The sequence below is a fragment of the Columba livia genome, chromosome 3, assembly GCF_036013475.1.
Source record: "Columba livia isolate bColLiv1 breed racing homer chromosome 3, bColLiv1.pat.W.v2, whole genome shotgun sequence".
Classification (NCBI taxonomy): Eukaryota; Metazoa; Chordata; class Aves; order Columbiformes; family Columbidae; genus Columba; species Columba livia.
Window position 1 is genome coordinate 1,641,985 of NC_088604.1, and position 14,809 is coordinate 1,656,793.

The 14,809-nt window shown below is 55.2% G+C and overlaps 1 protein-coding gene across 6 annotated transcripts in view; it reads right to left on the reverse strand.

Moving 5' to 3' along the window:
* The window catches only part of EFR3B (EFR3 homolog B), a 55,428-nt gene that overhangs the window by 26,405 nt on the left and 14,214 nt on the right, over positions 1–14,809 (reverse strand). For 5 of the 6 annotated variants that reach the window (XM_065055544.1, XM_021298529.2, XM_065055546.1 and 2 more), the window contains 3 exons: positions 6,806–6,882; positions 5,854–5,981; positions 1,638–1,788 (listed from right to left, as the gene is read on the reverse strand). In XM_065055544.1, coding sequence (XP_064911616.1) covers positions 1,638–1,788; positions 5,854–5,981; positions 6,806–6,882 — 356 coding nt within the window. Of the gene's footprint in view, positions 1–1,637; positions 1,789–5,853; positions 5,982–6,805; positions 6,883–9,878; positions 10,265–14,809 lie in introns of those variants that run through there. The other variant, XM_021298527.2, reaches the window with a different exon arrangement.

The following is a 14,809-nucleotide window of genomic DNA, read 5'->3' on the forward strand; positions in this document are numbered from 1 at the left end:
GAGGTCGCACAGGAACATGTCCAGGCGGGTTTTGAATGTCTCCAGAGAAGGAGACTCCACAACCTCCCTGGGCAGCCTGGGCCAGGCTCTGCCACCCTCACTGAGAAGAAGTTTCTTCTAAAATTTAAGTGGAACCTCTTGTGTTCCAGCTTGATCCCATTACCCCTTGTCCTATCGTTGTTTGCCACCGAGAAGAGCCTGGCTCCATCCTCATGGCACTCACCCTTTATATATTTATAAACATTAATGAGGTCCCCCCTTAGTCTCCTCTTCTCCAAACTAAAGAGCCCCAGCTCCCTCAGCCTTTCCTCACACGGGAGCTGCTCCACTCCCTTAATCATCTTTGTTGCCCTACGCTGGACCCTCTCCAGCAGTTCCCTGTCCTTCTGGAACTGAGGGGCCCAGAACTGGACACAATATTCCAGATGTGGTCTCACCAGGGCGGAGTAGAGGGGAAGGAGAACCTCTCTGACCTACTGACCACCCCCCTTGTAATACACCCCAGGTACCATTTGCCTTCCTGGCCACAAGGGCACAGTGCTGGCTCATGGTCATCCATGAGCCATCTCAGGACCTTGCAAGGTGTCCAAGCAGAGCTCAGCATCAGAGGGACCACTGGCACCCAGCATGAAACTGAACCTCAATGGGAGCTGCTGGTGTGGAGCCAGGGAGGGGACAGCCCCTATGGTGCCACGGCAGAGACTTGAGGGGACCAGTCCCGTGACAGATGTCCTCGAGTAGAAGGCGTTGGGTCAAAGCAAGATAGAGCCCTGCCTCATTTTTCACGCCCATGTGGGGCAAACCTCCCATGTTCAGGCAGCCATGGAGACAAGAGATGGTCATAGAATCATAGAATAGTTTGGGTTTTAGTTTAAAACAATCACCCTGTGTCCTATCACAACAGGCCCTGCCAAAAAGTCTGTGCCCATCCTATGGGCCCCTTTTAAGTACTGACAGGTCATAATAAGGATGATCAGCTCCATTTAAACTCCTTCTTACAAAGCCACAAGGACAGATGCAGCTTGTCCAAGCCAAGCTACCAGGCACCAGCAGAGCCCTCGCAAGCCCAGGTGTCAAGTACACCAGTGTTCCCAGTAAAAACCAGCAGAATGGCCATGCACAAGGGGCTGCCAGTCAGGACCAGCAGTTTGGATGCTGGGAGGATGTCACCTTTGTTCATCTGTCCTCCTTTCCCCTTATTTCATGTCTGTGACCGACACATCCCAGCCCAGCTAAGCCACTTAGTGCAAGCCGCGGCTCTGTCTAAGCCAGCCCTTTGCTGAGCACAAAGAGCTCCCAAAATCCATGGGGATCACCTCCTGAGCTGCTCTGTTGTCCAAAACTGCTGACAGCCCCCCTGTGCTCAGGCTCGTTTAGGAAAAGCTGAATTCAAGAGCGAGAAGGCAGCAGAGATCAGAGACCAGCGACTGGTCACAGCAAACAGTAGGGACAGCACATGGGGTCTCAGAAACCTCACACACGAGAGGGGACACCATAAACCCTCCCCTGCAGCCTTTCTCCATCCTTTCCCAACAAGTTTTCCTGTCCTGGCAGAGATGTGGGGTGACAGGCAGGGTGGAAAGCCCAGGACAGGGTCAGTAGGGTTCTGTGCCACCACCCGCCACGTTCCTACTCACCGAGTTGGTCCCCAGGATCTGCAGGTTGGGCTTCTCCGACTCCAGCAGCTTGGCCACCATCTTGAGGAAGCTCTCCACGAAGAGGTTGATGCTCTGGCAGTGGCAGGCCATGAGGAGCTGGTCCAGGGCCTCCATGGCAATGCACACGTAGCTGGGAGCAGACAGAGGCCGAGGTCACCGCCGACAGCAGCATGAGCCCACGGCCATCCCTCCTCCTCCTCCCTCGCAAACCCCCTGCATGCCCACCAGCAAAACACCAACCTCCTCCTCTGGCTGACCCAAGGAGAAATGTTTTACACCCAGAATAACCTTGGAATAGTGTTAGGTGGTGTTGGCTGCTCCCACCATCTCTCCTCTGACCAGACCCAGCAACACTTTGCATCTCCCCGCACGCTGCCTGTGGGCTTCCCTCGCTCTGAACTGCTCTTTATAGCATAAAATCATAGAATCATTTTGGTGGGAAAAGATCATCGAGTCCAACTGTTCCCCCACCCCTGGCACTGCCTCATGTCCCTGAGAACCTCATGTCCGTCTGTCCAGCCCTCCAGGGCTGGTGACTCCAGCACTGCCCTGGGCAGCCTGTTCCAATGCCCCACAGCCCTTTGGGGAAGAAATTGTTCCCCACATCCAACCTCAACTTCCCCTGGTGCAACTTGAGGCCATTTCCTCTCATATAATTGAGGCCTTTCCGTACTTAAAAAGGATCAATAAGAAAGTTGAGGACAGACTTTTGAGTCTGCTCTGTTGTGACAGAACAAGGGGTGATGGTTTTAAACTAAAGGAGGGAGATTCAGGCCAGACATGATGCAGAAACTGTTTGTGCTGAGGGTGGTGAGAGCCTGGCCCAGGTTGGCCAGAGAGGTGGTAGATGAACCATCCCTGGAGACATCCCAGGCCAGGCTGGACGGGGCTCTGAGCACCCTGAGCTGGTGCAGATGTCCCTGCTCATGGCAGGGGTGGCACTAGATGAGTTCTGAAGGTCCCTTCCCACCCAAACCATTCAATGATATCTTGATATTGTGCTCTTTTAACGTCCATGTTCAAGCCAGCTCCTCTCCCCGCTGATTCGCAGCCTGGGTGTCCCGCAGCAGCCACCAGCTTGTGCTGCGAGAAGAAAACTCGAAAGCACCGAGCTCAGCAGCAGCGATGTGGGCAGGAGCTGCACATCTGCCTGCACGTTGATGGGCAGCTGGGGAGGCACCCGCGCTCTCGGGGGAAAAGAAACTGTCTGATAAACCCTGGACTTCCAGGTTCCAGCTGGTAAAACACAGCAAGATCGATCCCATCTCCTGATGCCCCAGAAATGTTGACATCTGGCTCCAGTCTTGAGTAGATTCTCTGGTGTCTTGTAGCGTGGCTGAGCCCCCGCTGCAGCCTGTCTGTCCTTCAGACACCACTACAGCTCTTCTATGTATGGTGAAAATAAGCAGCCAGTTCCTCCTGGATCTGTGAGGCTCTTACCCATCTGTCAAACCAGGTTAAAACTGGCCCAGAGGGAAAAATAAAAGGTATGAAGAGGTGACTGACAAGCAGTGTGGAGCATCAAGCTCCTTTCTTGTTGGAAACAAGGCTGAAAACAACATTCCGTGCCCAATATTATTGTGACAAAGTGGCTTCTCTTTTGGGGACAGCTGGACACAGGCCACCGAGAGAAAAAAGGGACACTTGTGGAGTTGTCGTGTGCCAGCCACCCTCTCGCAGATGGTGAGTCGCATTGCTGCGAACTCAAATGAGAACACTTTCTCCTTTTAGCGGTAAAGGTAACACAAAGATGAGACCAAACAGGCTGAAATCAAGGCTGCCTTCAGCTCACAGGCAGGAGAGACAGCCACGTGCCCTGCTGCTCCCCCAGCGCCGACCCACAAACCAGAGGTTGATTCAAACCCACTTCAGGCATTTCAAAGCTAAGACTTTGAAAATTAGCTCATGCTCCAACCCAATTATGTGCCTCCAAGCACAGGCGGCGGAGGAAGGGACATATCCCCCCCCAACCCGCCGAGGCTTGTCATCAGATGTCAAAAAGAATCTTTGAAAGCCTTTTCTTTTCCCAACATAGCAAGTGGAGCCTGTTAACAGCCGCTTAACTGCAGAACATCAGGCAGAGCTTTGAATGTCCTGTCACTCCGGATGACGGGTGATGCGGATGAGGCTTTGAAGGTTTTCCAACTTCTAGCACTTCTCGGGCAGGCTGCTGCCATCTCTTCCCCCAGGATAAAAGGCGGGCTGGAGTTCGCAGCACAAAGCTGAGCCGTTGTTTGTGTGTCGTGGCTTTGTTGAGAGACGACGAGAATCAATCCAGGAGGTATTTCAAAGGGAAGGAGCCCTCCCCGTGCTCCCCTAGAGTTTCTAATCAGGCCAGGCAACTATTTCCAGGTGGGTGCTTCTCTTCTTGCAGTAAACACGGCAAAGCTGGAAGCGACGTGGGGAGGGAGGATGAAGGGAACGGGATCCAGCCAGGACCAGGCAGGTGAGTTGGACAAAACAAACACAGCAATTCCCATCCAGTCCAGCGCATCCCCATTGCATCCTCTCTGGAAAAGTGTCAGCATACTGTCCCTCATCATAAAATCATAGAATGGTTTGGGTTGAAGGGACCTTCTCAGCTCCCCTAGTCCCCCCTGCCATGAGCAGGGACATCTGCACCAGCTCAGGTTGCTCAGAGCCCCGTCCAGCCTGGCCTGGGATGTCTCCAGGGATGGTTCATCCACCACCTCTCTGGCCAACCTGGGCCAGGCTCTCACCACCCTCAGCACAAACAATTTCTGCATCATGTCCGGCCTGAATCTCCCTCCTTTAGTTTAAAACCATCACCCCTTGTCCTATCACAACAGGCCATGCTCAAAAGTCTGTCCCCATCTTTCTTCTTGGCCCCTTTCAAGTCTGGAAAGGCCGCACTAAGGTCTCCCCAGAGCTTCTCTTCTCCATCTGAACACCCCAACTCTCTCACCTGTCCCCAGCAGAGCTGTTCCAGCCTCAGGTCATTCCTGGGGCTCCTCTGGCCCCTCTCCAGCAACTCCATGTGTGTCCTGTGCTGAGGACCTGAATCCCCTCCCTCCACCTCATCCTTGATCCCACTTGTGCCACATCACCACAGCTCAACAGAGATGTTCATGGCATACAACACACCCAAGCTTGTCCTGAATAACTCCCAGCAAGCTGCAGCCAGGGCCACCCTAACAAGCTGCTTGCCCACAGCCAGCCAGGCTTCCATCTGGCTCTAGAAGAGACACTCTGGGCTTTTAAAGGCCTGGAGGATGCCACAGGCTCCTGATGACGGGCCAGGGGATGATGGCAGTCCTGCTGCTGGGAACAAACACCATAAACACACAGACTCCTCAAAGATGGACAGAACAATGCCAGGGAAACACTATGTGGCTCCCAGCTTGCCTGGTCCCTTGCAGCTTAGGTAGCTAAACATGAGGCAGCGTGTGCCCAGGTGGCCAAGAGGCCACCAGCATCCTGGCTGGTTCCAGCACTGGTGTGGCCAGCAGGCCCAGAGCAGTGACCGTCCCTGTGCTGGGACCTGGGGAGGCCAAACCGCCAATCCTGGGGCAGTTCTGGGCCCCTCACGCCAAGAAAGGCCTTGAGGTGCTGGAGCGAGTGGAGAGAAGGGAACGGAGCTGGTGAGGGGCTGGAGCACAAGTGTGATGGAGCGGCTGAAAGACCTGAGGGGTTCAGCTGGAGAACAGGAGCTGAGGGGAGACCTTCTGATCTCTGAACTGCCTGAAAGGAGCTTGGAGCCAGGGGGGTCGGGCTCTGCTCCCCAGGAACAAGCGCCAGGAGCAGAGGAAACGGCCTCAAGTTGCCCAGGGGAGGTTGAGGTTGGATGTGGGAACAATTTCTTCCCCAAAGGGCTGTGGGGCATTGGAACAGGCTGCCCAGGGCAGTGCTGGAGTCACCAGCCCTGGAGGGCTGGACAGACGGACATGAGGTTCTCAGGGACATGGGGTAGTGCCAGGGGTACGTTAACGGTTGGACTCAATGATCTTGAGGGTCTTTTCCAACCAACTTGACTCTATGATTTTTTGCACATCCCTGCGTGACCCCACATCTCACTTTCGGGTCTCTCTGTGCTGTGCTCACAGCTTCAGGACAGCTGGAGCACGCAGGAGCTGTGTACCCACACATCCCGGCCCTTGCCTGAGCCCCTTCTACTGTCCAGTGTCCCATCAGTGTGCGGTCACTGGGGCGGCTGAACCAGCCTCCCAGCCCTCACCCATATCGGTGCCGGCTCACGTCCCGGATGAGCCGCTCGGACAGGTAGGCACCGATGCGATCCAGCTTCTCCGGGGCAGAGAGGGCATAAAACGTCAGCTTCTCCATGTTGGTCTTCACCAGCCCATCCTGAAAGAGAGCAGCACAGCGTGTCACAACCTCGCACCAGCCCTGGCAAACATCAGGAGCACACCTTGGCAGTGATGCCAGAGGTCTGGAGCACACTGGTCCTGTCCCAGTGCTTCCCCACACTTTGTACACCAGGGAAAACAAAGGAGGATCATATTTAACCTCAGCTGGACCTCCACTGAGCACCCCACACTGTATATACAACACGAACCATTTGTCAGCCTCGAGCAATATCTCAGCCCACAGGGGACAAGGGTGGACATGGAGCTGCTGGAGAGGGGCCAGAGGAGCCCCAGGAATGATCCGAGGCTGGAACAGCTCTGCTGTGGGACAGGTGAGAGAGTTGGGGTGTTCAGCTGGAGAAGAGAAGCTCCGGGGAGACCTTAGTGCGGCCTTTCAGTGCTTAAAAGGGGCTAAGAAGAAAGATGGGACAGACTTTCGAGCAGGGCCTGTTGTGACAGGACAAGGGGTGATGGTTTTAAACTAAAGGAGGGAGATTCAGGCTGGACATGATGCAGAAATTGTTTGTGCTGAGGGTGGTGAGAGCCTGGCCCAGGTTGGGCAGAGAGGTGGTGGCTGAACCATCCCTGGAGACATCCCAGGCCAGGCTGGACGGGGCTCTGAGCAACCTGAGCTGGTGCAGATGTCCCTGCTCATGGCAGGGGGGACTGGGGGAGATTTAACGGTCCCCTCAACCCAAACCATCTGTGATTCTATGGAGCCAAAGCATCCCCTGCCTCCCAGGAGCTGTTTCTGTGAAGTCACAGCACATCCCTGCAACCCAAGCAGTGGAGCTTTGCTCAGTGAAGCAGCATTTCATCTACCTCTGGGTCCTCGGGGAAGATGTTGTCGACGAGTCTCTTGTAGCGAGGCCGCAGGGCACCGCAGCAGCCGCACACGCCTGCAAGAGACGAGACAGAGCCGGTGAGCAGGGACACAATCCACAGCCCCTGGGCAATCCCCTGCGTGAAGGTGCCTTTGGTGGAAAACGCATCCTTGGATTCAGTGGGGAAGCCTGGGAAGAGGACATGGCACCAAGCTGGTGACATCCCAGAGTTTTGCAGCCAAAAAAAACACGCAAGGGAAGAAAATCACAGCTGAGAGGCAGGGAACTGGCTGGCGGCCAGCATCGTTTGATGTAGGACTGCAGGGTTATCTGCTTCTCTTGCCCAAGGAAGCAACCACCAGAGACCACGATGTCCCAAGTTCCCCTAAATCTGGGCCTCTGTGTCTTGCAAGATCCTCTTTTGTGGGTCCTCAGCCCACGAGCTCTTTCCTCCGCTCACTCACCCGAGGACACATCACTCACCCCCTGCCCCGTGCAGTGACAACGAGAGCTCGGGCTGCTGGAGACGGCGACAATGAAAGACGAGAGAGCGTTTTATGAAGGCTACGAAAGGAAAATGCATTTTTCCTGTTTGCAGCTCCAATGCTGAGCTGTTGAGAATCACCAAACCCCTTCGATTGCCCCCCTACCTTTGGGCTGCTGGACCGTGGTCCCTCTCCCCCGAGGGGACACCAAGTGATCTGTGTTTTGCAGGACAGCGACGCAACCATCCCCAATTTCTGAGTGGCCTCAGATGGGCCAGCAGCTTGTCCCTGATGCACCAGCCTTGAGGCAAAACCTCTTAGAGCAGCAGCTTTGCAGAGCAGCAAAAGCCGGGCATCACCCTCATCCCGACTCAGAGCAATTAGCCATGGCCACCAAATGTTGAAATGTGGCTGCTATCCCCTGCTCTGCTTTCAGGGAGCTGCCAAGGAAGGGGTTTGCAACCTGGGTATGTATCCCTGTGCTACATCCCATTTCTCATGCTCCACAGTAGCCATCGATGCCCCAGTCTTCAGTTTGGGGGTGGCCAGTGGTCCAGGAGGGCTCCTGAGCATCCGTTGTGCTCCCACACGCACCGAGCACGGGGACAGTGGCAGCAGCAGAGGGTTCAGCATCCCTGGGCACCTCCACACTGCTACACCCCCCGTGGAAAGCTGTACCAGCGCTGCCCGGCCTCCCAGCCGCTGATTAATATCTGCAGAGTTCGTTTATTTTAAAAAAGGGGAAAGAAAATTAGATTGCTGGACACGCTGCCCTCCCCAGCACCGCTCTGAGGGCTTCGCATGCCCAGACCCCCTGCTCCAGCACAACGAATATCTTCCCTGGTGTTACTGGGGTGCTGCACCCACCGAGGAGATTGGTGTCAGCCCCCACCAACTATTGGCTTTTGTGAGCCCGGGGAAGCTGAGTAATCCGGGGCTGCTTTTTGGCAACCGCCGGCGAGACGCGGAAGCCGGGGGGACAAAGGCTGCGGCGGCGGGAGCCGGGGACCGCTCCGCTTGGAACGCGTGAGCTCACGGCTGCTCGTGCCAGCTCCCGGCACCCATGTGCTCACACAGGGGAGGTGGACGCTCGTTCTGGGGTCCCCTTTGGGGTCCCCAGGCCCAGCACTCCCAGCAAAGAGCTCCTTTCACCCCCTGTGCCCTCTCTGCAACCCCCCTGCACCTTCCCGCTAGCAAATATTTGATTTCCGAGTCTCACATCCGCTGCTCTCCCTCCTCCCTTCTCATCTGCTCGCCATCGATTTTGCTTTTTCCAAAGTACCTTTAAACGGGCCTCTTAATAAATTCTCGTTTGCCTTTCACATAAACGAGCGTCTGATGATCTCCTGCATTGTCTTCATCAATTCCCCTCGGCCCGAGGCAGCGCGATTTACCCCACTGTACCTCCCTGCCGGTGTCTCAGCGGGGGCCACGAGCTCTCCCTGCAAAATATCTGGAAGTTTCCCCCATAAATGATCCCATACCCAAGAGACCAGGTCCCCTCCACCTCCTGCAGCCTCTTCAGTGATTATCTCACCTCCAGAAATGTGACTTTGGAGTGTTTTCAGGATGAACATACATTTCGAGCATAGAGCCCAACCGCGTTCCCAATCCCCAACTCTCATCCCGATGAATGAAGCTGAGGAGCAGACACAGCACGGATCCCATCAATGATAATTGCATAATTAAAGCTAATGCCTTCCCTCTCACCTAACACGACCTCTTCTTCCAGAAGCAGGTTTTTAAGGCCTCACCTAAAGAAATTCAGCAGTGGGAAAGAGACCAAGACCCGAATCACCTGCCAGAAGAGGGGACTCGGGGGAGCCATCGGTCCCATGGCGTGGGGGGACAGAGATGGTCCGGATGGGACCCAAAGCCACCGGTGAGGTCCCAGCACGGTGCAGCAGAAGGACAAGGTCTCCAAAGGAGACTCTCTGGTGTCCGGTGAGAGGGCTGAGCTCCCTGAGCGCGGCCCTGAAAGGGTCTCTGGCATCAAACCGAGAACAACTTTCCTGCCCCAAACCTCTGCCTGCTCTCGGTTCTGCCTGACACACACACGCACAGACAGAGGGACCAGAAATCCTTCAAACAAGCAGAGTAAAAACAGCACAGACCTTGAGGAAAGAGGAAATATCTCCCTTGTTTTGTTTCCCCGCTCCAAGGACTTTCCAGAGAACAACAAACCCAAGTCTGGCCCTGATTCCAGGGCTGAAATCAGGTCTGGATGGGACCCCCCCAGCCCCTGACAGTAGCAAACCTTAACGCTGGGGCTGGCAACAACCCCCCCTTAAAAGGCTCTCAGACATTAATTTTTGGCTTTATTTCTACGATTCTGTTTTTCCAGACGCTGTTTTCCTTTCGCACCCACCACAGCGTCCCCACCCACCACCCCTGAGCGAGGCACCAACGTGGTGGCACCGGGGGGGGACACACAAAACCCTGCGGCTGCAACGCTGGCACAAGGTATCTAAAAATAAATAAATAAAATAAAAAGATGACACTGAAGGTCACCACATCAGCTTGTCCCTCCCTGGAGATCCAACCCAACACCCCGGGGAAATAAAGCACAAAACGAGGGGACGGTACCTGCTCCGGCCACGTGCAGCATCTCCCAGGAGCAGGCAGGGCCGGCGGCACAGAGCCGCAGTGCGGGGCTGAGAGCCCAGCTGCTCAAAGCCATCGTCTCCGGAGCAAACCGGGGGGCTCGGGGCACCGGGTACCGCTCTGCTCCTCGGCCGGCGGCAGCATCGCTGCGGGGAGATGCTCAGCCGAGCGAGGAGCCGGCGTTTAAATAAAGAAGGGAGTTTTTCAGCCAGCGCTGCTGAGTCACCCGGGGCGGCTCCGATGGGAACCGCGCCGGGTTTGCTCCGCCGGCGGCTGCACCGGGACGCGGGGGCGGCCGGGGACGCTGGGCATCTCGTTGAGCCCCAAGGCGGGGGGTCAGGGCGGATTTTTGGAGGTCCTTTGAGCCTGAATCTCTGTTGTTTCTGCGCATGAAGCGTGGCTGGTTTGTGCTAACAAGGGGGGATGCTCGGAGCCAGCAGCATCCAGGGATGCGGGGACCCGCGCGGCGCGTCACGCTCTCCTCCTGCTGGCAGCTCGAGAGCCGAGGACACGGGTTTGCTTAAAGATAAGGTAAATCTAGCAGGGAGAAACGTGACTCAACCTTCTCCGTATGGAAGGGGATAAGGTGGGAAGCTCGGGAGCAGCGTTGGCTCCCGCGGCCGCCCACGACACGTGTGTCACCTCTGTCTCGCGCCCGCCTGGGACACCCCGCGGCGTTTATTTGGCTCTTCACTGTCACCCTCGGCCGCGGCGGGTCACATCTACACTCGCTGGGGCACAAAGCGAGCCAAAGGACCTTTTCCTTCAATAATTCACCGCTGAGAAAGTCATCTAATGAGGGTTAATTGCATTTTTTCAGTCCCGGTGACTGCGGGTTGCTGGCATAACCCCCACTTAGCCACTCCAACACCGGCATGAGCCCCAAGGCTCTGAAATAAACTCATTACATGTGTTTCCAGGAGGAGGGTTCACAGGTACCTGTTGTAACTGGGGTTTTGGGACAGAATACTGCCCATTGAGAACAGGACACAGGCCCAGCTCACCTCCCAAAATGACCACGCGCTCACCTTTCCTCATTAATCCCATCCCCATTTTAACAACACTCTGGCAATAAGCGCAGCCAGAAAACCTCATGGCCATAGTATTCGATGCCTGGAATTTACTTAATAAGGGCATTCCAACTGATTGCAAATAAATCTTAATTAAATCACGCAAAATCCCTTATTAAACCTAGTATCCCGTGAAGGTCACCCACTCAACCCCAAGCAAAAGCACCATCCCGAAGGCAGCCCAGCCCTGTCCTGTCCTTCCCCGCACACAACCAGGGACCTTTCCCTAATCTGCTTAGCAAAATCTCATTTACAAAGCGAGAGTCTCCTTCACATCCATCCACCCTCCGACTCCATCAGCACTTTGGCACCCGGTGGGTGAGTCCGCCTGGGGAAAAGGATGAAATGTCCCCGCTACGCGTTAGAAATGTCACTGAGCAATATTCAAGTTGGCCCTGAGACACTTTAGTCCTATTTTCCATCCACCCCGGGGTGAGCAGAGGGATGGAGCCCATGGGAAGGGGAGATAAAACAACAGGGAAAGCAAGAAACGAGCAGAGAGAAGGGACAGACGCGGTGCTACCAGGGATGGTGGGAACCAAAAGAGATGTCGGGGTCGCAGACCCACTTCTTCTTCTTCTTCACTCGGGTGCTCCTCTGAGCTTCTGCCACCAATTAAGAGGCAGGAAAACCTACATTAAAAATCCAGTTTCTGCACCTGTCAGCCTCCATTTGCCCCCCAAGGTGGCTCAAGCAGTTCTGTTCAGCCCGGTGCAAAGTACATGTGTTGGAAAAGAGCCGCGGTGAAAAGAGGGGGGACCCTGGGCGGTTGCATTAAACCTCCACCATATTTAGTTGGGGAGGGGGCTGAATCCAGCTCGCAGCTCTGGAATTCGGAGCAATGTGCTGATGTTAATTAATAGCTCCCGACCTTCCTGAAGGGTTCGGGCTGCACGGCCGCAGCTCGTTCCCTTGTTCATCCAAGTGTCCTTTGGTATGAACCAGCATCTGCAAAGGGGTTTGATAGAAGCTGACAGCTCCTCGGTGGGCAGAGACGCTTTTGGGGACGTTGCAGAAGACCCAAACCTCCGAGGGCAGCACAAGGCAACACTGGTCACAGGGGGACGTGTCCCTTGACACCGGCATGAAGGGACAAGGAAATATTTTGAGGCACCGAGAGCAAAGGCAGAGACGGCGGGCACCAGTGAGCCAAGGCTGTCACTGCCAGGACGTATTTCTCACGTCGCTGAGCGGGATGGACGGGAGCGTTGTCAGACAGGGAAACGCTCTCCCAGACGTTGCGTGGAGCCGGCGCTGCAAAGCCTTTTAGCTCAGCAATTAAATTCGCAGCATCCCCCTGGCGCTGCTCCATGTACCGCTCTCTCTGCTGCCACCGACGCAGCCGGGGTGCTGAGCCCCAAACGACAGCTCTGTGCTGGGCAGGGAACCCCAAACGGGAGCAGGGCCGGAGGCTGAATCCACACTGGTGCTACATCTCTGAATCCCACCTGGGTCTGCCCAACTAATCACAGAATCATTTTGGTTGGAAAGACCCTCAAGGTCATCAAGTCCAACTGTTCCCGCACCCCTGGCACTGCCCCATGTCCCTGAGAACCCGCTGCAGAGATGCTCCTGATGTTTGCCAGGGCTGGTGCGAGGTTGTGACACGCTGTGCTGCTCTCTTTCAGGATGGGCTGGTGAAGACCAACATGGAGAAGCTGACGTTTTATGCCCTCTCTGCCCCGGAGAAGCTGGATCGCATCGGTGCCTACCTGTCCGAGCGGCTCATCCGGGACGTGAGCCGGCACCGATATGGGTGAGGGCTGGGAGGCTGGTTCAGCTGCCCCAGTGACCGCACACTGATGGGACACTGGACAGTAGAAGGGGCTCAGGCAAGGGCCGGGATGTGTGGGTACACAGCTCCTGCGTGCTCCGGCTGTCCTGAAGCTGTGAGCACAGCACAGAGAGACCCGAAAGTGAGATGTGGGGTCACGCAGGGATGTGCAAAAAATCACAGAGTCAAGTTGGTTGGAAAAGACCCTCAAGATCATTGAGTCCAACCGTTAACGTACCCCTGGCACTACCCCGTGTCCTGAGAACCTCATGTCCGTCTGTCTAGCCCTCCAGGGCTGGTGACTCCAGCACTGCCCTGGGCAGCCTGTTCCAATGCCCCACAGCCCTTTGGGGAAGAAATTGTTCCCACATCCAACCTCAACCTCCCCTGGGCAACTTGAGGCCGTTTCCTCTGCTCCTGGCGCTTGTTCCTGGGGAGCAGAGCCCGACCCCCCTGGCTCCAAGCTCCTTTCAGGCAGTTCAGAGATCAGAAGGTCTCCCCTCAGCTCCTGTTCTCCAGCTGATCCCCCAGGTCCCTCAGCCGCTCCATCACACTTGTGCTCCAGCCCCTCACCAGCTCCGTTCCCTTCTCTCCACTCGCTCCAGCACCTCAAGGCCTTTCTTGGCATGAGGGGCCCAAACTGAACAGCTCATCCCCATCTTCCCCACCTTTCCAAACAGTGACAGCTCAGGCATCAAATCCAGCTTTAACAACCCCACGATGGGACAGAAATCAGCCCAAATTCCCGCTTACACCAGCAACAGATCCTCCCCTCCATTATTTACACTTCTGAGCCTGCTCCGGCACCGCAGCGCGTGTGCAAAGCTTCCAAATTAATTAATATTTCACAGCGGTGATTAGACTCAGGCATTAAAGCCGCACCAGCCCCTTTTGCAGACAGGGGAATCCACCCATTAAAGCTGAAGGTTTGCACCACGTACCTGGCACTGGTTCGAGGGGAGAAGGGGAGTTAAGCGCCTTAATGGGCGCCTGGTTTTGTTATACAACACACGCAGAGGGAAAGCTGAGTGGGGGAAAAGGCTTAAACTGCAGGAAATCCACTCAAACTCTGGGCTCGATGCGAGATGTTCCCCAGTTTTTGCGTGTCTGGCCCAGATGGCGTAGGCGGAGAAGCTCTGATGGAGGCTGAGAGTCCACCCAACATCAGCACCAGCCTCCAAAAGCTGCTTCATTAAGAGAAGAACCTTAATTAAGGTTCATTTTGCAAGGCCAAAGCTTTGCCCCATGCAGCGCAGAGCCGGACGCCACAGAACACCCAAGGACACGGGAGGGTTCGCGAGTCTGAAAGGTTTTTAGAGGAAAAAAGAAACAAGAAGCAACCTTCTGTCCTGTTTTGCATGGTCAACAAAACGCACAATAAGGGCCTTTAGAGATGCTGACCACGCACGGGGCTGCGGTTTCCTTCTTCCCCAAGAAACGCGACATCAAAGCCCACAGCCAGTTCTAATTGTGGCACAAAACCTGAGTGAAAACCCTCATTTACAGAGACGGAAATGTGATGGGACCAGCCACAGCTGCGCTTTCTCTCTAGCCTGCCTTCTTTTCCCTTCTCTCTTTCCCCTCTCCCCTTCCCCCTTTCTTTTCCCTCTCCCTTTCCCCCTTTCTTTTCCCCTCTCCCTTTTTCCCTCTCCTTTTTCCCCTTTCTTTTCCCTCTCCCTTTTCCCCTTTCCTTTTCTTTTCCCCTCTCCCTTTCTTTCCCCCTTTCTTTCCCCCTTTCCCTTTCCCCCTTTCTTTTCCCCTTTCCCTTTCCCCCTTTCTTTTCCCCTCTCCCTTTTTCCCTTTCTTTTCCCTCTCCCTTTTCCCCTTTCCTTTTCTTTTCCCCTCTCCATTTCTGTTTCCCTTTCTTTTCCCCTCTCCCTCTTCCCCTTTCTTTTCCCTTTCCCTTTTCCCCTTTCTTTTCCCTCTCCCTTTTCCCCTTTCTTTTCCCTCTCCATTTCTTTTTCCCTTTCTTTTCCCCTCTCCCTTTCCCCTTTCCCTTTCCTTTCCCTTCTCTTCTCTCTTTCCTTTCCCCCCTCCCTTTTCCCTTTCTTTTCCCCTTCCTTTCTTCT